This window comes from Pleurodeles waltl, chromosome 5 (genome assembly GCF_031143425.1).
Source record: "Pleurodeles waltl isolate 20211129_DDA chromosome 5, aPleWal1.hap1.20221129, whole genome shotgun sequence".
Taxonomy (NCBI): Eukaryota; Metazoa; Chordata; class Amphibia; order Caudata; family Salamandridae; genus Pleurodeles; species Pleurodeles waltl.
The window spans coordinates 1,008,484,395-1,008,507,583 of NC_090444.1; the positions used below are offsets into that span (position 1 = coordinate 1,008,484,395).

The window sequence follows — 23,189 nt, forward strand, 5'->3', positions numbered from 1 at the left end:
GTTTCCTGCCTCCCCTGGCTCCTAGCTGGCTACACTGACACTACATGGTCGTTAAGCCTATTGTGTGTCCGCAGAGCTCAGACAATTCAGGTGTAAGTGGGGCTGCGCTTAGCTCTGCCCCGCCATCAAGTCAGTTAATGACCCATTCAGGCTCTGCTAATCTCACTAATATGTGATTGGGGTGAATCCACAAAGTCTCAACTGTCAGTTACACCCCATCATGTGACCTAAGGTAAGCTGCAGGCACAGAGGGCTAAGGGCAGAAAAATGCCAACTTTCTAAAAGAGGCATTTCAAACTTGTAGCGATAAATCTGATTTTACCATGAAGGAGGGTTTATCATTACACGTTCATAGATATCAAGCATGGCATATCTACCACCTCTGGTTAAGGGATTACAGCATATTAAAATATAATAAGAAATCCCTAGTCTTATCCTTTTGGAGGGGTAGGCCTCACAGTAGTGAAAAAAAACATTTGGGAGTTTTTTGCTACTAGGACATCTAATGCTAAAAAGTACATGTTCTCCTTTTAATGACACAGCACCCTGTGCTATTGGCTACCTAGGGGTGACCTATATGTAATAAAAGGGGAGTTTAAGGCTTGGCAAGGGGTTTTAAATGCCATGTCATGTCAGTGGGACACTGTCTTCAGGCTGCAATGGCAGGCTGGGACACATTTTAAGATGCTCCTTAAGTAGGTGGCACAATAAGTGCTGCAGGCCCACTGGTAGCATTTAATTTACAAATCCCGGGTTTATGATGTACCACTCTGCAAGGGACTTACATGTAAATTAAATATGCCTGTCAAACCATGTTTTGGGGTAGTGAGCACAAGCAGTAGTAAAGTGCACATAGTACTAAGGACAACAAGCAAAAATCCAGCAAAAAGTAGGAGGAAGAAGGAAAAACATTTGGGAGAACCCTGTAGAGAGAGCCATTTCAAACACAACCCCCTCCATCCTAAAGCCAGAGTAGACTAGTCAATACCTTGATGGACTTTCCTCCTTGGACGGTAGAACATGGACAATGGCCCTCTCCAGCAGGGACACTTCTCAGTTCTAGGCCTCTCTGAATTCAGTTGGACCCCTTTGTCTACGCTCTCCTAAATCACTGAACTGAGCCATGGGGAACCCTTCTCCTCACCTGTGGACTCATTTGTGCAGCACCCAAGCTTAATTTACTCACAGATATGTCCCAGTAATCAGACAGTACCATCATGGCCAACAAAGTGATGTGACTCATTTCACCTATTGGATCAGACTTCTGCACTCAACCAGCGGAACACTCTGTTGATAAGTACAACAACCAACAGAGGCCACTGACGGCTGTCAGTGTCTAAAGCCAGGCCACAGTCCTCCCTGGGGTCTCTGACCACTGATATTTCTCGGAGTGGGAGGCAGTAGGCCCATGTGTAAGGCACTCTTTCTCTTCCCTCCCTCACACCAGTTCTGGGGTGGTAACCTGTAACTGGTCACTCAGCCGTAGATCTGTACCCTGAGGCTGAACAGGAGCCAGGAGTGAGACCTTCCTACTCCTGCCTCATCATCTGAGCGTCTGTACCCTCTGCTGTGGAGTGGTACCCCCAGAAAACTGAACTGACAGGGTGCCTGTGGCAGCTGCTTCACCCAGTTCTCCTGACATTGTGGAGCTTCCATCAGTGGATGGTCACTTGGACCAGCTCCCCTTTACTTGCCCTATTTGTAGGAGCACCCCAAGCAGTGGGATTGGAAATGGAGCCCCCTAGCTCTCCACCTACAGTAACTGCCCCACCTAACCCTGGAAGGGACTTGGGACCCCTTTCTCCCCCACACTGCACTGGGACTGGCTTGGGTCACTGAGAACATCCCCCTCACTCTGATGGGGGGAACCTTAGACATCCTTCTTTGGATCACTCCCCAATGCCTTCCCAGACACTCTTGTTCTTACCTAGAGGTCTGCTTCCTTTGCAAACTCTCTGAGCTAAATGAGCTTACAATTCACCAGGTGTTGACGTAGCTCTGGAAAACAGTGACTGAACATGTGCTCTCTAACAATCAAATTGTGAAGCCCGTCCGAAGTGGTTACCATGCTACCCTTCACCCACCATGCAGTGCTTTGCAAAAGTAACCCACAAACCCCCCCCAGGAATGGTGAGACAGTTTCCTACTGCCCCTCAATCTCAACCTGCACTCCTCTGAGTTGAAGCCATATCTCTTGACAATGGTCTCCTTCATGATGGGATATCTCAGCCTGTCCCCTTCTCTAGGGCCAGTAAGGCTTCCCTGCTTTCACCAGGTATATGCTGCCATAGGACAGCTCCCCAATCTTCCTCAGTGATCCTGTGTGCTTCTTGAGTGACCTCATACATATAGCACAAACCACCTATCTAGGTCATCCCTCTCCCTGAGGTAATGCACCAGGTTTCTGGGTGTGTGGACCCTCATCTCTCCATTGGACACTGCTGATTTGCTACATGCATTACTCCTGGACTCTACTTGCTTGGCTTTCAAGTCCAGTTACTTGTGAGTGAGCTCATGGACCACCCCCTTCTCCTCCATGGCCAGCCTCTTTTCCTCCAAGGCTCTATCAGCCTTCCTGTTGTCAGCCTCAGCTCTTCTCTCCTCTGCAGCCAGCTGCAGCCTCTGGTCCCTCTCAGCCTGTCTGTCCTTTAATTCCTCAAGAGACAAGGCTGGGAAGGAGACACTGCTTCCGGCAGTGGATCCAGTGGGAAGCTCCCACTCTCAGGGCACCCCTCCATCCTATGGAGTCATTTTTCTTCTCCTCATCATCATCCTCAGGGCCACTGCCATCTTGGGCCTCTGGTGGTGAGTCCTCCACCTCAGACTCCTCCCCAGAGCCATCACCCTCCTAGTTCTCTGCTGCCTTTAACCAGTAGGCTTCCTCAAAAGCACATAGGGCTTTCTGCCGGTGCCGCTTTGCGGACTTCTTCTTCACAGGCAGCGCCTTCTCCTTGCAGAACTCCTTCAGCTTAATCATAGTATAGTAGACTATGCAGTTGAGATCTATGAAAATCCTTGCAAGGTATCACTGGTGAAATGACAAGAGTCGCAGTTATATGAAGATGAAGCAGAATTCAAGTATATAGAAATGACCAATAGAGAGAAAAAGAGAATTTACAAAAGGTCAATTCTGATGCCACATTATTAATCTGGGATTTTTGTGTAACACAAATTACTGTATGGTACTGCAAGAAAACAAGTCCTGCTATAGATCTAACCTTGCTTTTAGTTCTGCCACAAATCATCCAGTACAGTGGTTTCCAAACCTGTGGTCCGAGGACCCCCAGGGGTTTGTGACATTCCCAGGAGGTCTGCAGGTCTGGGCCCGGGAAGAAGGCATTTCTCCAGTTGGGGCCTTTCACAGAAATGTGGTGTTTTATATTTATTACTTACATTGTTCACCAGTTTTAAAAGCACTGCAAAGTTCCTTGTATATACAGCAGCTTTCGGGCAAAAATAAAAGCATCAAGATAACTCAAGTGATTAATGTACCTGCTGAAGAGAGATGGGAGTTTTGTCTGGTGACAGTTTTGACTCGGAGGTAGTGCAGATGGTTAATATGCCTGCTGCAAAGAACGTGCATCATGCAAAGAACAGTATTTTATGTGCATAGCACAGTGGGTTACTGCTTTTGTAAAAGAGGTTCTTTTGTTACTGTGTAGCTCATAAGTTACAATCGTAATCTAGCACAGTGAGCTGAGAACTGCGTTTAAAGAGCTGCGTGCAGACTGCATGGCACAAATTAGAAAGTTGTTCTTTCCCAGTCTTTCATTTTCCTTATGCTGCTAAAAAAGGTTTGCTTGCTTAAAAATACATCCTTATTAATAACGTCTATGCTAACCACTGTCTTGTGTTCTGAATCCTAAGTTTGTTCTTCTCTAGACCAAGCACTCTTATAAAATGCCTACTAGTGTGAATGACATGTGAATCCTAACCCTTGTAGTCCCCTGTAAAGTGCTCAGACACCCTACACTGGTATGAGGTTGATAGAGAGGCTATGGAGAGATGAGAAGCCCTAATGGTTTTACTTCCTTTGCCCGCCACATATTTATGTGAAAAAGCTTTCTCAGATGTTATGTACCTAAAAAATAAAAACAGAAATCGCTTGGGAAATGTAGAATCTGACCTGAGGTTTCAACTTTCTTAAGTAAAACCAAGCATTGAATAGTGAGTCTCTGAGATGCAGCGCCAACATTCCCATGAAAATGTTTTGATTTTTTTTTCATATTTTTTCAATTTAAAATAATTATATCTTTAGTAATTTGAGCATTTGTTTGGTGTGTACTTGTTTGTGTATTTTTTTGTGAATTACTGTTTTAGTGTTTAAATCATACAAATTGCTTTGGGGTCCCCAGCTCCCAGTAATGATTCAGCAGGGGTCCTCAGGAATCAAAAGGCTGGAGACCACTGATGCAGTAAGTTTTGCCAAAGTTAGTTTCCAAGTCTAAATTATCTGTGAATGCCATAAAAGAACCATTCTAGGCACTAAAACAACGTCATTGGCATACAGCATAGTAGGAAATGGTCTAGAGTTTACCATAGGCATGTCCATGCAAAGTAATTAAAAATAATTGCGTGGTTAATATACAATAGTATTGAGGGAAGTTCATGCCCCTGACAAACCCCCCTCTAAGTGTAACATTCCCTTCCAGGCCAAATTTCATTGACACTGTGACATTGTTGTGTAAAAATTGAAAAGAAAATGATTCGACCCTTGTCCATCCCCAGGCCTGGTAAAATGGCCCAGAGCGATTATTAGCAGGTCAGGAAACCCGCTGCTTGGGTCACTTCAATGTTGTGGCAGGGGAGGCGCTTGACTACATGACCCACTTTTCTTTGTAGCAGGAGCCTTCAATGTTGTTCTGCTCTCACCAGGAGGTGCTTATTAGCAGGCCATCAGACAGGTTGCTCGGGCAAAGCCCAGGCCAAGGGCAGACCCATCCACACCCATCAGCAAGGGGCAGAGGATGGGCAGGGCCACCCCTTTTTCCTTTGTATCCTGGGACCAACCATGGGTAAGTGCAAGATATGTAGAGCCAGATGTACCAAAGGATTTTACCCATTCTGTGTCTATGGGAAAAAGCTTTCGTACATATGGCCCATAGTGTGGTAGAAGACACCGCAGAGGTCTCCAGTGTTCCTAAGGTGACACGGAAGCGTTCCTCTATTTAAACATACCTTAACTCAGCTGTTGGTGCCCTTTCGGAGGATGTAAAAATTTCTGAGGAGACTCTGGGTCTGGGGACTCGAAACATATTGCATATCCGTACAGAGGGTCCAGAGAATGAACATTTGGTCATAGTGCCACAGAGCACCCATGTGCTAGACTCTGGGGGGCGTGACTTCCCGGCCCAAGGACTATCGGTAATAAGGGAATCTTGTTTTTCTGATCCACCAGCATCACCTGGCCTTGGGTATCCTTTTTTCAGGCTTTAATAGATCGCATGTGTAAAGCACTAACCGAGAATCTTTCAAGGCTGTTCCAGAATGTTTTTGAAGGCATAAAAGACAAGGTTGTGGGTATACAGTTCTAGATCGCGGAATTGCTTGCAATGTGTAGGGAACAGAAAAGTTTAGCAAAAGAACCAGTGCGTTATGATCTCAGTAAGAGTACACATGTAGATTCATAGGCTCAAAGGATGCGGCAGGCATGGCAGTAGCCCATGCTCTTTTTTCTCATACTAGAGTTGCATGGGAACCTGTCCGGGCACCAAGGTGTTTGCTTTGGTTTTTGGTTCGTCGGGGGACCCATACCGGGTGGCCCATCATCCTAAGCAGCACAGTAGTGCCCCCCCCACTGCTTCTGCCAGTGGATGGGCGGGTGATGAGGAAAGGGTTTGATTCATCTTCAGGCTCTGATGTGAAAAAGTGATACATGCTGGCTGCTCTTGCCTCCAGAGGCAACTCCTTTAGTGGCTGTTTTCGTGGGGGTTCCCCAGCTGGATCCAGAGGTGAATAAAACCACAGCAGAGCTGATGTGAAAGGCTAGATTTTGGTGCTCAAAGAACCTGGGGGCACAGGTGTCTTCCCACATAATCATGGCTAGGAAGGTGGACTGGATGTGCCAACCAGAGAAAGTGGTGGAGAGAATAGTGCAGAATTTTGACCAGGCGGGGCTGCAGGTATTCTGATGACCTGTACAGTGCGCGCACACACAGGTGAAAGGCATCAGGATATTCCATAAGGGTCATTGTTACCCATCCAGGCCCATAGGTTGACAGTGGGGTTCTGGGCCTCATAGTAACATTAGGCAGAGGTCTTTAATGTGGACCAGAAGTACTAATGCTGCGCCTAGTATACTGACCAATAACATTTATCCCTCTCAGCTGTTTGGATTCTAATGATTGACTGGCAGGTCCCACAGCCGCTGAATTCCAAACCTGTGAGGTTGAGAGTGAGAAGGTTGCATCCATTGAGGCATCTCAAAAGAATTGTATGCAGCCTCAAGCCAATGCAAATTTTTTAAAAATTCTTAGCTGGAACATTGCTGGTTTTGGTGGGGGAACAGGATGATATTAGTTGGGTCAGTGTGCTCCAGCATCAGCACATTCATTATAGGTCTTCAAGAAACTTGAGACATTAAACCCGCTTTTTTCTTGGATCGGTTTACTTCATGGAGCCAGCCCTGCCCTCTGTTGTGGGTAGGGCGGAAGGGGGTAGCCTTGTGGCAGTTTCGTTAGATCTGCCATGTACTCCACAAAGGTTGGTCACAGGTTCTGTTAACCTCTTGGAGGTGTTGATGGTTTTAACAAAACAACATCCCGGATATGCTTTTATTGAATTTTTTTTAAATTCTTTTGAGAGGGCTAGTCCCATTGAGCACCTGCAGTGTCTCAATTCATTTTTAGGATCATTTAAGAAAAACAGAATGCTCCCTATTGGACTGTTCTTTTAGGGGATTTTAACTTGTACCTCTGTCATAAAAGTTGTAGTGTGCACGATGACCTGGAAATGGACAATCATGGCATGGCATTCTGCTTGAAGAAATCACCACAGAATTTAACCTTCAACTCGTGGGTGGGGGGAGGCCACCACGGGGCATTCCATCCTGACTTTCTCAGGTAGAGGGGCTAATACCATAATTGATTACATTTTTATTTTGTCAGGTTTCGATGGGCATGTACGTTATGAGACTAAGTGGAGTTACTTTAACAACTGTAACCCTTTATTTACGTTCCTAAGTGGGGTAGGTGGTTCCCAGGAGAGTCAAGTTATAGGGCCATCAAAGTTGGACATTACCCTGCATAAACAAGCCCGTAGGGTAAAGTGGGCTAAGATTGTCCCGGATCAGTTAATTAAAAATGTATTTGCCATGTGAAGCAAAGAGTGGGGGAACTTTTGGAGGTTGCTGTTTTAAAATAAAGTGATTGATTTTGGGGAAACTGTGAACCGCCCTTGTGTTTTTTCAGGGGGTGCCAACTCTCCCTTTGATTGTACTTTTCCCGCAGAAACCTGGGTAACTCATTTTAAGGACATTTTTGACTCCCCTGTTGTTGATCGAATTATCCTTTTTAAGGATATGTTTAAAAGTAACAATGGTCTTACATTCTTTGAAGAGGATATCCGCCTTGTCATTTATCTATGTCCAAAGAGAAGGGGCCAGGCGCAGATGGGGTCCTGGAAGATCTGTATAAATCTAACTCCTTGTTTTGGGCAAAAATTCTACCTCATGATTCTAATGCAGTTTGCAAGTTAGACTTTCCTTCATGTTGGTCGCAGTCCATTATTTTGTTGGTTTTCAAGAAAGGGGCAAGGGAAGATCCAAGGTGCCTTGGGCTCATTTTCCTTATTGATTCGACTGTTGAGGTGTTAGGGAGAGTAGTCTGAACCACACTGACTGGGCACACACAACACAATATAATTTTGAACGTACAATACGGATTTAGGGCAGGGAAAACCACTAATGACCAATGCCTAAATTTACACCTTCTAATTGAAAAATACACAGTTGCAAAGAGTGGGACCCTGCACCTACCCGTCATGGATCTCTTGGCTGCTTTTGGTAGAGTTAACAGGTCGAAATTATGGTCCCTGCGGCTTTCTATAGGAACGTAGAAGTGTATTGCCAATGTTCTGCACATACTGGATTTGATTGAGTGCTGTAGTAAGGTATATCCAAAATGGGAGTCTTTCTTCAGCGTTCAGTGTGGGGTGAGACAAAGGTTGCATTCTAGCCTTCTTTTTATTTACACTTTATATTAATAACTTAGGCCCCACCCTTAGTGCTGTGTGTAGGGATGTCCCACGGGTGGGTGTTCAGTTTATCCCAGTGCTCCTCTATGCAGGTGATGCTGTCCTGCTGACCAGGACAGCAGCCGGTCTGCAATGTCTGCTTAAGGGATACTTGGAGTTTATGGATACTCTGGATTTGAGTACGAGCTTTGCCAGGCCTCACTTAATGGTAATGGGTCAGGGATGTAGAACCTGTAAAAATATTTTTAGAGGTTCTAATGAGATTGGAAAGTCTCAAATTTCTCCTATCAGGGCATCCTGTTTGATGAGAATGGTTCTTGGGTACCCCTTAGGAAAGCGAAAAAACTTGCACTGTCTAGAGCTTGAGGGGCAGTTTTTAATTTTTCAAAGAGGTTTAGGGCGAGGACTATGCATGGTTGTTGAAGGTATATAAAGCAAAATGTGTCCTGGTAGCCTGTTATGGAAGTGAGGTATGGGGCTACAAGGATTGTAGGGCACTACAAACTATTAAAAACAAAGGTTTTGTGTTACTCTTGGTACCTCAGGTAGTAGCCTCATACATTGTGCGCAAAGAATTGGGGATGGTATATCTTGCAGATCAGGTGTCTGTAGCGCCCCTTTGCACTCTGGATTAGGATATGGACAAATCCCACTCTGGAGTAAAATCAGAAAATCATCAAGGATTGTTTGGTGCTGGAGAAATATAGTAGTTTTCATTGGTTACAGCATATTCATTTTTTGTGTCAGAAGCTAGGTTGCCCGGAGCTGTTTGATTTCTCATCTGTCGTCATCAAAAAGGATCTGAAATGGGCTCAAAGACACTTTATGGTAGTGGCAAATATGAAGTGAGAAGCTAGAGAGCTGGGGAGACCCTCTGTGTGGTTGCACATTGTGAATTAAACTGGTCCCTCCATTGAGCCTTACCTTGTTGAGGATATGAAACCTTATCAGAGATTTCTTTTGACCAGGTTTAGGTTAAATATATTGCATTATCTGCTATCTAGGCAACGGGGAATATACAACCTGGGGGAGGTGGGCCGAGTCTCTTGTGACAATTTGTCGGTGCAGGATACCCTCCATTTTTCTTGTTTTGTAAGCAATTTTGTACCCCGCCAACGGTTTGTAGTACCACTACTGAAGGGAAAAGGCTTTGTTCAGGCTAGGCCAGCATTGATTTATCTCCAGATGTTAGGTAGCGTACAAGCTAAGGCATAGTTCAGTTGTGCTCAGGCCAGTTCTAAATCCGAATTGGACCTCAGATAGGACATTGTTGTCCTCTACCCAACACTGAATCCTTTGTAATATGACTCAGCCAACCACTTTCACCACCCAATCCAACAAAGTAATAGATCTACAACAATGTTGCTCTTGATTATTACCCTTTTGAATACTGGTACAATTACGTGTCATGAGGATGCAATTAACAAGCTACAGGGAGAATAAATGATGTTGGTGATAACAGAGTCCCAGAAATAAATATTATCTGTTTATAAAGGTCCACAGGGACCCCATCTGCCCCTAGGACTGCAGAGGTCAACTCTGGTATCTCAAACTTGATGTACAGACAAGACTTTGGTGTTGGTCTGATGCTAGTTAGTACAAGATGAGCTTCCAGGTGATAGATTGACTTAAAAGTTTGAACCCAGTCATCAGCCTTAATATGTGTGGCAGGACCCATATCCATCCCTATATTCAGTCACTGTGGATTGACAATCTTCCAAAAAACGCTTGTGTCTCTAAGGAAACCAGAGTTAACCACGTCCTCTCACGCTTCCTGTTTGATCTTGAGCCCCCTCTTAAGGGCTATTTCATAAGTGACTTTGCAATGCCAGGCACACCCTTGGTCCATAGGGTTGGTATTTAGGGCTAGCTGCAGACTTCTGTTGGCCACCCTAGTTCTCGTCAACCAACTGAGCTGGTCAGGTTTATAGTTCCTCATGCAGGCTATGAAACAATTCTTAAAACTAAGGATATTATCCATAAAGGCAGACAATATTGATAAAAGCTTTTATGATTGATTGGTTATATTTGGTGTCATAAGCCAAGCATTTATGTATTAAAAGAATATTTGCTATAATAAAGTTGTAGAAAGGTTGCAGCATATCTACAATTTTCCAGCTTTGCCTGAGTCCATCACTCAGTGTTAGGACAGTATAATCTTGGATTAATCAGTAGACTCAGTGATATGACATTATGATGGTGATAATTTAATCAATTGGCCTGACAAGGCCTCTAGACATGAATGGTCTAAGAAATAGTGTAGGTGGGGCACTATTTTTATGGTACATTTATATAAAAGAAAAAGGGTCAGCAAGTGTCCAATGTCAATGTCAAGCACCGTTAAGTACCACTAAAAAAGCGCGTAAACAAAGGTTTCAAAAAGGCACATCGCAAGCACACCAGAGGCATCAAGTAGAAGTCATTCTCAGAGAAACACACAGTGAATCAAGGGTGTTTATTTTTCTCCTTCCTCCGGTTCCAATGCACATGCTTAAGTGAGACGTGCTGTTGATACTTGTGGCGCTGTGGATCAATGCAATCTAAGTAAACTGCTCCAGTGAGATTCCAATGATAGTTCAATGTAGATCCTACTTCGAGGGTCGAAAGGCTGGGCTTTTGACAAACATGCAGGTAATGCATAAGCAGGCAGGCAGGCTGGTTAGGCTAGGGGTTTGTGGGGTGCTCCGCTGTGCTGACGGACCTAACAGAGTTTTTGGAACTCCGCACTTCGCTTGGAACATGGAGTTTTAAAAAAAACACTCCGCTAGCCACGCCAGCGGAGCGGAGCTTACCCGGTGCACACTGTAGCCCAGTTGCTTACACTGTGCTGCTCATAACTGGGCTGCAGCGCGTACCGGAGTAGAGGAAGGAGGCAGCCACCGGGGGGGAGGACCCCCCGGGAAGACCCAGGTATGTCCTCTACTCCTCTTCTCTTTTTTTAGTCGTGGTTTGTACACACTGGTGCACAAGGACTGAAACAGCAGCTTTCACTGCCAATGGCCCTGGCCTGAATTCAGGCCAGGGCTTTGGCAGTGAAAGCTGACGTTTAGGGCCTGTTGTGCACCGGCCTACAGGACAGGCCAGTGCACAAGAGGCCTGAAACACTGCCAAGGCCCTCTCTTGAATGCGCCTGATCTTGGAAGCACTAAGCAGGGTCGGGACTGGCTGACGAGGCTCGACCCTGCTTAGCGCTTCCGAGCTCTGGCGCATTCAGGACTACGCAGGTCATGGAACTCCACCTCTGCGGAAGTCCAATGAGTCGTTTTTCAACTCCGCAGAAGTCCATGGAATCGGACTCCTTGAACATCGGATAGGCCTAGTTTAGGCAAAGCAGGGAAACAGGCAACTTGGGTCTGAGTCTCACACACTCTGACGCAAGACCACCCCATGCATAACAGCTCCCCAGAGAGGAAGAACCCAGTGGTGCATAGAACAAAGAACTGTACTCCTTCTTTTGCATGTTGGACCATCGGCGCACACAATGCTCTTTATGCGAAGAACATCTAAAACACTCCTCAGGCCTTGACCATCGCCCCATTCAGGCTGAGCAGGGGGAATCAGTAATGAGAGGTGTGACCATCTAAGGCAGCAACCAGGAGGAATTCACCCCTCTCTGGCAATGCCTTCCCCCTCGTCACCTACACATCTGTTCAGCCCCTCCACATAAACCACATTGATGGACCACTGGTATCCTGCAACGTTTGATGTTTGGTGTTCAGGTCCCTCAGGTGGTTGTAGTAAATCATGCTTTCCTGCTGTACTGGCGGCCGTTGGCAATGGATATGAAGGTCAGTTAGGCATGAGTATGGCCAGCATGGAGTGTACTACATAAGGGAGAAGTTTTGTCCACACCTTACTACATGGAACACAATCCAATTGATAAAACGTACGTAACAAAAAAGACTTGCATACACAGTTAACATGAGACACACCCCTTACCACAATGAACCACAACAAATGACCAAAAACAGAAACACACCTTAAAATCAGAATGATGAAGATCACTACCTAGCAGTAATTTAGCTTAACAATTCAGCTCAAATTGAGACCACCATATGACTTATAAAGTGCGTACATTTTGAGAGTTTCTTTTAAAATCAGTTGATTGGTTACATGAGTCTTTAATATCAACCTTGTCGAAAGTTATGCCATCGATACCACATTCCATTCTTATTTTGAAGTCTGACATTTTGACTGGATCACATTTCTTAGTTTTTGTCTTGGGAATGGTAGCATCTTTGACATATCTGTCTCTCATCTTATTCGTTTACAATCAGCTGAAACTGGGAGTACACGTTCTCCTAACACAATTCATATAGTTTGAATACAGCCAGGCTACAGTCTAAATTCTTGGACTCTGGCTAGGGTACTTTTAAAGACAAATTTGATTTTTGTTTATTTCGGGGAACATGGGCCACAACTATTGTACTTAGGATGGGATGTGGAACTTTCAGTACTGAGGCTCATGTTTCTAATGTTAGAAAGCTGTCCAGTGGTATCTCCACCTGGGTAAAAATATCACTAGACTTGAGATGCTTTTCAGCAGCTTGCCGCTAGGAACTACCTGTTCCATACTGCTCTGACTACTGAGGAGGAGGGCTCAGGATCCAGCAACACCAGGGGAGTGCTTTTTAGTGCAGTTCATCATGCGGCAGTGCAAGACGCTTTGCTGCATTGTACCACTAGGTACTTCCTGTCCAATACTGCCCTGGGCCACGGAGGAGGAGTGCCCAGGGTCCTGCATTGCCAGGGGAGTGCTTTTAAGGACAGTCTTCATCCTGCAGTGCGGGACGGGCCCAGGCAAAGCCCAGTTCAATGGTTGGCCTGTCCTCGCTTGTCAAAGTCCAGAGGAGGGTGGGCTGGGCCGGGCTATCACTCTTGCTTCCAGCTCCCTGGAGGCAAAGTTGCTTTATTGATTTGCTATTGCTTGCTTTATTTGACCCCAGCATCTGTGATGGAGAAACTTAAAGCTGCTACTTCTGCCAACCCTGGTCCTAATTCAGGTTTAGACGGTGACATCAAATACGCAAACGCCCCTCCCCTGTCTCAGCACATCATTGAGTCACAACAGCAGTTAAAGAATAAAGTCCTCCACTGGCTTCAGGCCAAGTACTTTTTTTTGTCCGATCTACAAAGTTGATCATATCCTGATGACTCAAATGGTTGGATGAACTGGTCCATCTAGGTAGTCCTTTGGGGGTGATTGTGTTATTACCAACTTTAAACATTCTAGGTCTGCAGGCAAGGTTTTGTCAAGGTTCTCGTCTCGCCCCTCTAATTCTGAAAACATTAAACTTCTCCCGCTGGGCTTTTTCTACTGCCTCCTGTACCATATGCACCATATGCCTGCCAGTTTATTTTCCAGCTCAGCTTCCTGCTGATAACTGCTTATTTCAACTTCCTCTTTCTTACAGGTTTGTGGCCTTAAGCAACTTACAGGCAATTGATTGAGAGCCCAACAGTTGGTGTTCCCCTCAGCCAACTCGTTTGGATGGCCTTACCGACAATATACTTCCTTGTCCTTGCCATAGCCCTGAGTCTATAGTTGAACTCACTGTCCCTGCGCCCTTATCAAACTCTTGCTATGATGGGATATGTAAATTCGCTTTATGGAACATTTCGGAGCTCTTAAATAACGGCCCCAGACTGGCTCAAATAACTGAAACCTCCCAAATAATTTGCCTCCAGGAAACCTGGCATGTCGAACCATCTCACGTTGAAGGTCACTACTCCCAATTTAGCGCCTACCCTGCCTTCTTACGGTCGTGGCAGTAGCGGCCTGCTGATTTTAAGTTCTAATTTGTTGCCTGTTATTATTAGAAGATGTGCGCCAGCCTCGTCAGTTTACCGGTTTGTGTTATTGTCTTTTAGAGGTTGGTTGGATCTAATGACAATTAATTTCTATTATAATGTGTTTGATTCCACCCCTTATGATGTTGTCTCTGCTCCGATTTGGATTTGGACACTTTTTTTGCATCTAGCCTATTCAAGCGGTCTCATCCTTTGCGCTGGAGACTTTAGCATCCAAAAATGTTCCCTTCTGGCGAGACGTGTGTGTAGCATTACTAATCCCCTGGGTGATGGTGTTTCATACTTTCTGCACTATGCCTGTTGAAACACCAAGTAGTGAACCGATTCATTTTTTTATAAGTAGAGGTGCAAATACTACAGTTGACCGTATCCTAATTACGTCTTCAGCCTGTGGCCTTGTCCTTAATTTCGATGTAGCCCAAAATGCCGTGAGTGGCCAAATCGGTTAGTCGCTTCATTAATCCTTCGAGCTGATAGTTTCACAGTTACAAGCCATGTAGATAATATAGCTCTAGTTAGACCAAACGGAGTCCGCATTAAGTGGACAGTGGTTGACCCATTGCACATAACATGAAACCTGTTAGTTACAAACATAGTTCATTTGCTGTTTGGGCAGTGAGGTGAATCAGGATGAGTTGATTTATGCCTTCGAAACAATTGCCAGGTCAATTAATTGTCTACTGATGTTGCCTTTTAGACCTAAGAATTCCAAAAGACTAGGTTGGTTTGACCATCCATGCATGGCTGCAGCTAAGTCGTCACGGCCAGCCTTGCATAGTTCTCCATGGTACTATTTTACCATCAAGCTCCTAAGGAAGCAGTATAAAGAAGCACTCAACTGCAGGAAAAAGGTTCTTAAGGAAGAAGCTTAGCTCAAATTGGCCGAGGCAGCTGAGACTAAGGGTGCTTCTTTGTTTTGGAGCACTGTTAACACTCCTTTAAGAAAAAAATATGCAGCCCCGAAATTAACTTATTTTGACCCTCTCCAAGCATGAGTTGATCATTTTTTCAAGATTTGTAGTCCTTCAGTGGCCATTGATTCTGAAAATGGCCAACTGGTATTAGTGGATGAATGTAAGAGCACCCCCCAAACCAGTAGTGGGACCCTTGCAGTCATTCTGAATGGGGAAGATGGGGTACTGGTCGAGTTATGGGCCCCTATTATGACCAGAGAGTTTCATGTGACGGCCAAGGGCAGGAAACCACTTAGCTGGGCCAACTCTATTATATTGCCCATCTTTAAAAAGGAGGACATATTCGATCCCAAGTTATACCGCCCCATCTCCTTCCTGCACAGCTGCTAGGCAGGATACTTTTGCAGGTACGAGAGCAGTCAGCCTCCAACAACTCTATAATTTTGGAGGCTTAGTATGGTTTCAGGAGGGGGCTGAGGACAATGGAGTGTGTGTATCTGGATCTGCCTATTGATAAATATACTAAGGTTAAGTTTGGTTGCCTCCATTTGTGTTCTGCTGACCTTCATAGTGCCTTTGATCTGGTGGACCATTCAATTCTGTGGCGCACATTGCTCTCTGTTTGGGCCCCAGAGAGTATTGTTTATTTCTTGTCCTGGTTGTATGATAATTTATATGCAAAGGTTTGTTATAGCCCCAAGGCAGAATGCTCTCCCTTGTTTAAAATCAGGAGAGGAGTCAGGCAGGATTGTGTCCTGCCCTCTTTTCTTTTTTCTCTCTTTGTCAGAAGAATGGATGGTGCCCTGCAGGGTCTACAGGCCGATTTGGTTCCTGTACTTCTTTATGCATACAATCTGGTCTTAAGGTCGAGGACCACTACTGGGCTGCAGAAATTGATAGACGCGTTTGAGTACTTTATGGAGGCTAGAAAATTAATAAACAGTATTACAAAAACATTTATGATGTCTTGTGGTAGAATCAGCCAGAAGTGTAAGACATTTTTTTGTCAATGGCACTCCCATCCTGAAGATAAATTCATTTTGTTACTTGGGTATCCTTTTCACTAACAGTGGTTTATGGTTTCAGCATATTCAAAATGCCTGATCCAAAATGAGTAGAGTGTGTGAGGGAGTCTTTAGGTTTTCCTATAAACTTGGCAGTCGACCCATCAGGGTGATGGTCAACATTTATAAAGCAAGAGCCTTTTCTGTCGTGAATTATAAAGGGGGCCTGTGGGGTAATTCTTCCTGTTGCCCTCTTCAGACGGAAGAGAATGCTTTTGTTAGATGTCTGTTGTCTACCCCGCCTCTACTCCATCTGCTATTGTGCACAAGTAAATGGGGCTAGTCCACCTGGTGGACTTGCTTTCCCTCAAGCATGTTTTACTTTAACACTCAGTTTGGGCCAAAGCCCAGACAGCTTTTACAAAATCCATCATCTTGGATTGTTTAGTGTCAGACCACGTTTTAACACACAGTGGCTCTCTCACATCAACTAAGTCTCTAAATCATTGTTTGATACCCCGGGCTCCATGACCGCTATGGAATCTCTGCTTTACACAAAAGTGTGGTTAAGGCCTCTTTTCTAGGTGCTAGCATGGAAAAGAGGGCTTTTGCTAAGGCCAAGAAACCAAAATGTTTTCCTATTTGTCAGAGGTCTTTACGGTCTCCAACTGTATCGTTCCTTGATGATCAACCCGCTACACCGCTTTGTTCTTCCAAAGATGCGGCTGGGCATTTTCATAATTTTGTTGCCTTCCCCATCATAAACCAGTGGCTCAGGGATCTGGTACTGTCCCCATGTTACTGTGTTTTGAAACAGAGGACTCTGCATTATATATTATTCTGTTGTTTTAGTGTTGGTCCAAGGAATTTTTTTTTTAAAACTGATTTTTGTTGGAAACAGCGTAAGGAATTACAAAGTTGCTCTTCATTACCTGTGTGCTTTGGAGGCACTACTGCATGCTGTAGAATAGCCTCTCATATATGGAATGCGATCTAACCTAGGATAAGTATATCTCGCTAATCATAGACTATGTCAATACCAGATGGTTTTCCTCTTAAGGCTGCGCACAGCTTGCTTTTATCACAGGGAAGCTCGTTTGGGTATTACTTTGAGGATGATGTTTCTTAGCTGAGCTGCGTATTATTACTGTATGTGTTTTCCCCCATCTTTTAAAACTGTTTTATTGGTGCTGTTAAAGTTATCTTATACTGTGGTAGCACAGGAAAGCCTATTTGGAAGCTATATGTGGTTGTTGTCTTTTTAACTGAGCTGCTTCCTACTTTTCTGTGATTGCTCCTTAAACTGTTTTTTTTTGGTATTGTAATTTTATACTGTTTGTTCTTTTGTGGTACGATGAGTTTGTGCTGAATAAAGATTTTGAATGGAATCACAAGATTTACAATTAGTACATTTAGGACAGATTAATATACATGTTCACAGGAGGTCCTAAGTTTGATTAAGAAACTATAACTCGTGGCCTAAAGTTACTTTATGGTACACGTTATAGTTTCTTCATATTAGTATAACTACAAATATAACTGTAAATGCGAATTTCGGTGGTTTTGTTTGGGTAAAACATCATCCTAACTATAACGACCCTGTAACTTTTGGGTTTCTCAGTAAATTTCTATATATTTGTTTTTAGCATGAAGTCATATATAGTTACCGTACATTAATACAACCACCACCGCACACAGCTGTGTGCGGCAGAGGTTGACTGCAGGGGCTGGCCTGCGTTCGGGCCCTGCAGCCAACCCCTCCACATGCACCCTGCCCAAAGACTATTCATGGCCTTTGGCTGTGCGTGGTGGGTTTTTTTATGTGTGAATGGTTGTATTTTTGTGTTTTAGTCTGCTTTGGATCCACAGATCTATTGGGAATTTACACAGTGGGCCACACTGAGCACCACAGTGGATCTGTGGATATGCCGAATTTTTTGGTACAAATTTTGTTTCGCCCATGAGGAATCACGCCATGAGTCCTATGGGGTCAGGTTACCACTATTCTGACCCCTTATATGTTTTTCCTTCCCTCCCCGGCCCAAGCGATAAAGAAAATGTTAGCCCCAACTTTTCTTTCAGGTTGCTGCAAGCCAATCTGGGCCTTGCTTTTGGTCCAGGATCCACAGACCCCCTGTGAGTGGATCCGCAGATCCTCTGCAAGTCGATTCGCAAAGGGTCCTCATCCCTAGTTATCTATATTTAATTTTCTTTAATCATTCTGAAACTACTGAACAGATGTACACCAGATAACAAAAAGAGATCTTTCGGGACCAAGATCAATGTTTCTGCCAAATTTGGTATAAATCCATTCAGCAGTTCGGGCTGTAGTCATGTTAAAAAATTGGAAAATCCCTATAGACATAAAATGGGGAAAACATTTTTGGGGGCCTCCCTTTTTCCATGCACCTGCTTGATGAATCACCCCAAAGCTTTACAGCTTTACAGAAAGCAGATAAACTAATTAGCATACAAGTTTCTAAAAGTTTGGGTAGTTACGTCAAACGGTGCCAAAGTTATTAGCAAAACAAAAAACGCCATGTCTATGGGAAAAGTTGGCGCTAACTATAACTACCTACTGGCTTTAGCCAGTAGGTGTTATGTACATAATTTAAGGTTTGTTTTGTGTGTGTGTGTATATATGTGTATATATATGTATATATATATATATATATATATATATATATATAGTTTGGTGAATTTGTCAGTGAACCATTAGCATTTCGAACAAAAAATAAAAAACACAGAAATTCACCAGTTATTAATAGCAGAGCTAACTATAAACAACTCCCCCACCATGCACTGCTTATGCTCTCGCCCTTTTTGCAGGGTCATTCCCAAACATTTTGCTTCCTTCGTCCTATTTTTTTCTGACCTGTTTTTGTTGGTTTCAGTACTCTGGGCACTTTACCACTGCTAACCAGTGCTATAGTGCAAGTGCTCTCTGTCTAAATTGGATTGGTGATTGGTTTCTCCTCCATGATTGGCATGTTTGATTTATTAGTAAGTCCCTAGTAAAGTGCACTAGAGCAGTGCTTCCCAACCTGTGGTCCGGGGACCCCGGGGGGTCCGCAAAGCCTCCTGAGGGGGTCCGCAACTGCTTAGGAAATTAAATAATAACAGATTTGGTCCCCAGCCTCAGTGAGGGGTCCCGGATTCCAATGGTGATTCAGTGGGGTCCCCAGGTTCCAGTATTAATAAAATGGGGGTCCACAAAAGAAAAAGGTTGGGAACGACTGCACTAGAGGTGCCCAGGGCCTATAAATCAAGAGCTACTGGCGGGCCTGCAGCACTGATTGTGCCACCCACATGAGTAGCCCTCTAAACAAGTCTTAGACCTGCAACTGCAATGTCTGTGTTTGCAGTTTTGTACTGCCAGATCGACCTGCCAAGTGCACCCACTTGCCAGGCCCAAACCTTCAATTTTACTTAATTCACGTCACCCTAAGGTAGGCCCAAGGCAGCCCCAGGGGTAGACTGCAGTGTTTTTAAAAGGCTATGTCATGTACTGTTGTGTTTTATATGTCCTGATAGTGAAATACTGCTAATTTTGTTTTTCACTATTGCAAGGCCAATCTCTCCCATGGGAGTTGCCTTGAAATATCTTTTAAGTGCAGTTTTCTATTGAGAACAGATAGAGATGTGTAGTTTGTGGTCTCTGAACTCATGAAAAATACATCTTTTGGTGAAGGTGGTTTTTAGATTGCAAGTTTGAAAATGCCACTTTTAGAAAGTGGGTATTTTTATGCTTAACCGTTCTGTACCTCTGCCTGGCTGTGGAATATACATCTGGGTCAGGATAACAGTCGGGCTGTTTGTGAATTAACTCTAGACAGTCACACAAAGGGGGCTGATGTGTGCCCTGCATATCCTGATTGGCCTCCTGGGCTAGAGTGGTGGGAGGAGCGGACACTTGCACCTGAGAGGAGCTGTGCCTGTCCTTACACAAAGCAGTCTCCAGCTCCCTTGAGTGTGGATGGGGCCAGGACAGGGAGAGGCAGAATCTTGTGCACTATAAGGACTTCAAAGGCAGGAATGAGTGTAAGTATTGGGCTGCTGACCCCACAACCTCAGAACACTTCTGGGCTGAGGGCATTCTGCCAGGGAAAAGAGCTGGATAATGAGGAGGACCTGCCACTCTATCTGTTGCTTTTCTGTGATGGCCCGCTGCTGCTACTTCTGCCCTGGGAGTGAAAAGACTGGACTTTGTTTTCTATATGCTGCTTTCCAAAGTTCTCCAAGGGCTTGAACTGAGCTTGCCTCCTGTTGTGAAGTCTCAGGGACATCAAATACTTAATCTGCCAGCTCCAGGACTTTCTTGCTGACAGTCCTGACTTGCAAAGTGGTGTCAAATCCAGATCCTGGCCCCTTAGGAAGTGAGTTGGTGAAACCAAGAAAAAAAACAAATGCATCGACTCTGGAGTGACTTTCTAACCGCCGCTGCTTTCCAACTCCGCACCACAGTCTGCAGCAGGAGCAGTGGTCCCTGCTGAGTGCAAGGACCACGATCGACACAGCAGGCCCAACGCCACTGCAGCACCTCCGAAGTCCAACCACACCGTGAGTCCTGAGTGCCAAATTCCCAACGTCCCGGACATCCGACTCCGCTGCAACACCTGTGGCCCCATGGTGTGATTGTGACACCGCGAAGCCGACGCCACACATCTTGACCTGCTGGTTCATCGACTCTGCCGGATTGTATGGAACTGACGGCTCACCACTGACGCCAGATCGCCTCCCCTGCAACCGTAACGAACCGATGTAACTGAATTTGTAGATGGAATAAGTTCTGGTCCAATAATAATATTTTACAGACTACAGAAATCTAGTGGTAGGGAATTGGCACCTATGGAATGGAGTCCCCTATGTACCGAATCCCCTTTGTGAATGAAAAGAAAAACATTTTTGGACAACAGGCAGTGGCCCCTTGGATCAAAGCCTGGTGTTAAAAATGTTTAGTTAACATTTTTTTTTTTTTTTTACAAATCCCATTTTCCTTAAAGGAAAACAGGATGGATCAAAAAATGATTGCTTTATTTAAAAGCAACCAAAAATATGGTGGTCTACCACAGCCTGTGATGGCAGCGATTCATAGTGGGCCACAGTTTGCGACCTACCTCGTTAATATTTATGTAGGTTAAATAGTGACTCACTGTGAATCTTTTTTTGCCAACTGACCTATTAGCACCTAGGTTGGTTGGCAAAAACATTATAGATTCATGAAAGGACGTAGCACAATTTACGGCGACTTTCACTGACTGTTTTTATCGTACATCTAGTTATTAGTTCCTACACTCCGCAGGGCACATTAGAGGCAAATTTTTAAAGTAATTATTCATTAGATTTGATTTTACTCTTGTGTGGCTGTATGAATCTTAAATCAGTACCATGCAGAGTATTGCACATATTGTATGACTGTTTTGCTTGTTGAGGGATTATTTGATCTGATCGTACAAATAAGTATGTGGTTTACTACAAATAAAATTATTCACTGTGCTCAATCGAAACATATTCACCATTTGACTTCTGTGCTGATCAGTATCTACCTTGAATGAGTTACAAAGTTAATTTAAGTGTTTCAATACTGCAGGGAACACTGGAAATTTTTACTGGGCTGGGCCTTGTCTTGGGCCCTCCCATTGGCGGATTTTTGTACCAGACTTTTGGATATGAGATTCCCTTCATTGCTTTAGGATCTCTTGTGCTGCTCATGATGCCACTGAACATGTACATCTTACCCAGATATGGTAAGAGACTATATTTCATTGTTACTGTTTGAAATTGAAAGGTGTTGATGGACTCCACAGAATTAACCTTTAAACAGTTATGCTTTGTCATTTCAAAATAACTGAATGCAAATCATGACAACAAGTTTGATTAGATCTATGCATTGATGTTTTTGCTAATTTCTGATTTGTTTGGATTCAACATTAGTTCTGATTTTTTTAAGGTATTTAAAAAGCTGATATTAGATGCAAAATGTTTTTATATCCCATATGTGTGGGCTCACTCATTCACCCTGAAGAAGTTGTTAAAGACAACAAAACGTATGTTATTGTTCACCCAGGTTTGCCCTTTTCTGACTACCAGTTACATATTGGTTCTTGGTCCATTTATCAGCAACTTTCAGTGTGTATTCATAAGTAACTGCCCTATTATTTACCTTTCACCTGACATTTATCTTGTGTTTAGCTTTTCAGATGTTACCAACTAGATGTTATTTTTGCAGACATTATCTTTTGATATTGATTTCCTCTCTGTTTGTGACCATTTTACATGCAACATCCATGAACATACCCCATTTATACTATCTACAAGAGCTCCTACTACTATAAGCTTAACTATTAGAGAAATTGTTCATAGTTGACGAACCAGGAAGATCTGGAATCAGAGTACTTTTATTTCCTTTTGTCCTCTGTTATTTTGTTTCTTTATGATTTATGGTTTAGTGTCAGAAAGACCTAATCAGATGTTTAATTCAAGTCCGATACAAGAAACTATTATAAAGTATTTGGATGCTCAGTTACTCCATTCACCCCTACCAGCTGTTTTTTCTGTGATTACCTCTTCCACACGTGTGTACGATCACACCTGGATTTGTTTTGTGTTATAAAAATGGTATGAGTTGGAGGTGGTCAACAAGACTAAAACCTCATCAAGAATTCTTTATGTTCAGACAAAAACACAGCCCATTTGTAATAGTGAGAGGCAAGAAGAGGGTACATAACAGTTGAACAGATCAAAAAGGGGAAGCACTAATGGGTTCTCATAAAGTACTGCATAAGAAGTGGGACTTTGTTGATGTACGATGGTGACATCCGAGGCTTCTTTGATAAGTTAGACAGCAGTGATATAAGAATGAATCATAGGGCAGCAAACCGCATGTTCTGGAGGTTGAAAAGTGCAAAACTGACACCAAACAAACAGACATTGGTGATTTCACAATAGTGACATCACATCCATCCGAAGTTGGAGAGTAACATGGTGTGCCTTGACAGTCTGAAGATGACGGCTAATTTAAGGTCATTTGGCATATCAGAAAAATCAAAAGGCATAGATCTCAACAATCTCTTAGATTGTATGATGTTGGCACGTCTTTCTGTATTCTGTAAGTGCTTCTGTCACGTTGTGCAAAGCTCCATTAGGAGTTGTTCAGATGTGGTATCATCTTATGTTGTCTCTGTTAATAAAGTACAAAGTGGCTGTAAAATGGCCAAGAGAAAAGCCCCCCAGAGTGACTCCTGATAAAGCTCTGGTTGTTATAAAA

General features: G+C 43.9%; 1 protein-coding gene across 4 annotated transcripts in view; it reads left to right on the forward strand.

Moving 5' to 3' along the window:
* SLC18B1 (solute carrier family 18 member B1) overlaps window positions 1-23,189 on the forward strand; it is a 615,369-nt gene that overhangs the window by 146,381 nt on the left and 445,799 nt on the right. For all 4 annotated transcript variants that reach the window (XM_069235175.1, XM_069235174.1, XM_069235177.1 and 1 more), the window contains exon 6: window positions 21,513-21,669. In XM_069235175.1, coding sequence (XP_069091276.1) covers window positions 21,513-21,669 — 157 coding nt within the window. The remainder of the gene's footprint in view (window positions 1-21,512; window positions 21,670-23,189) is intronic.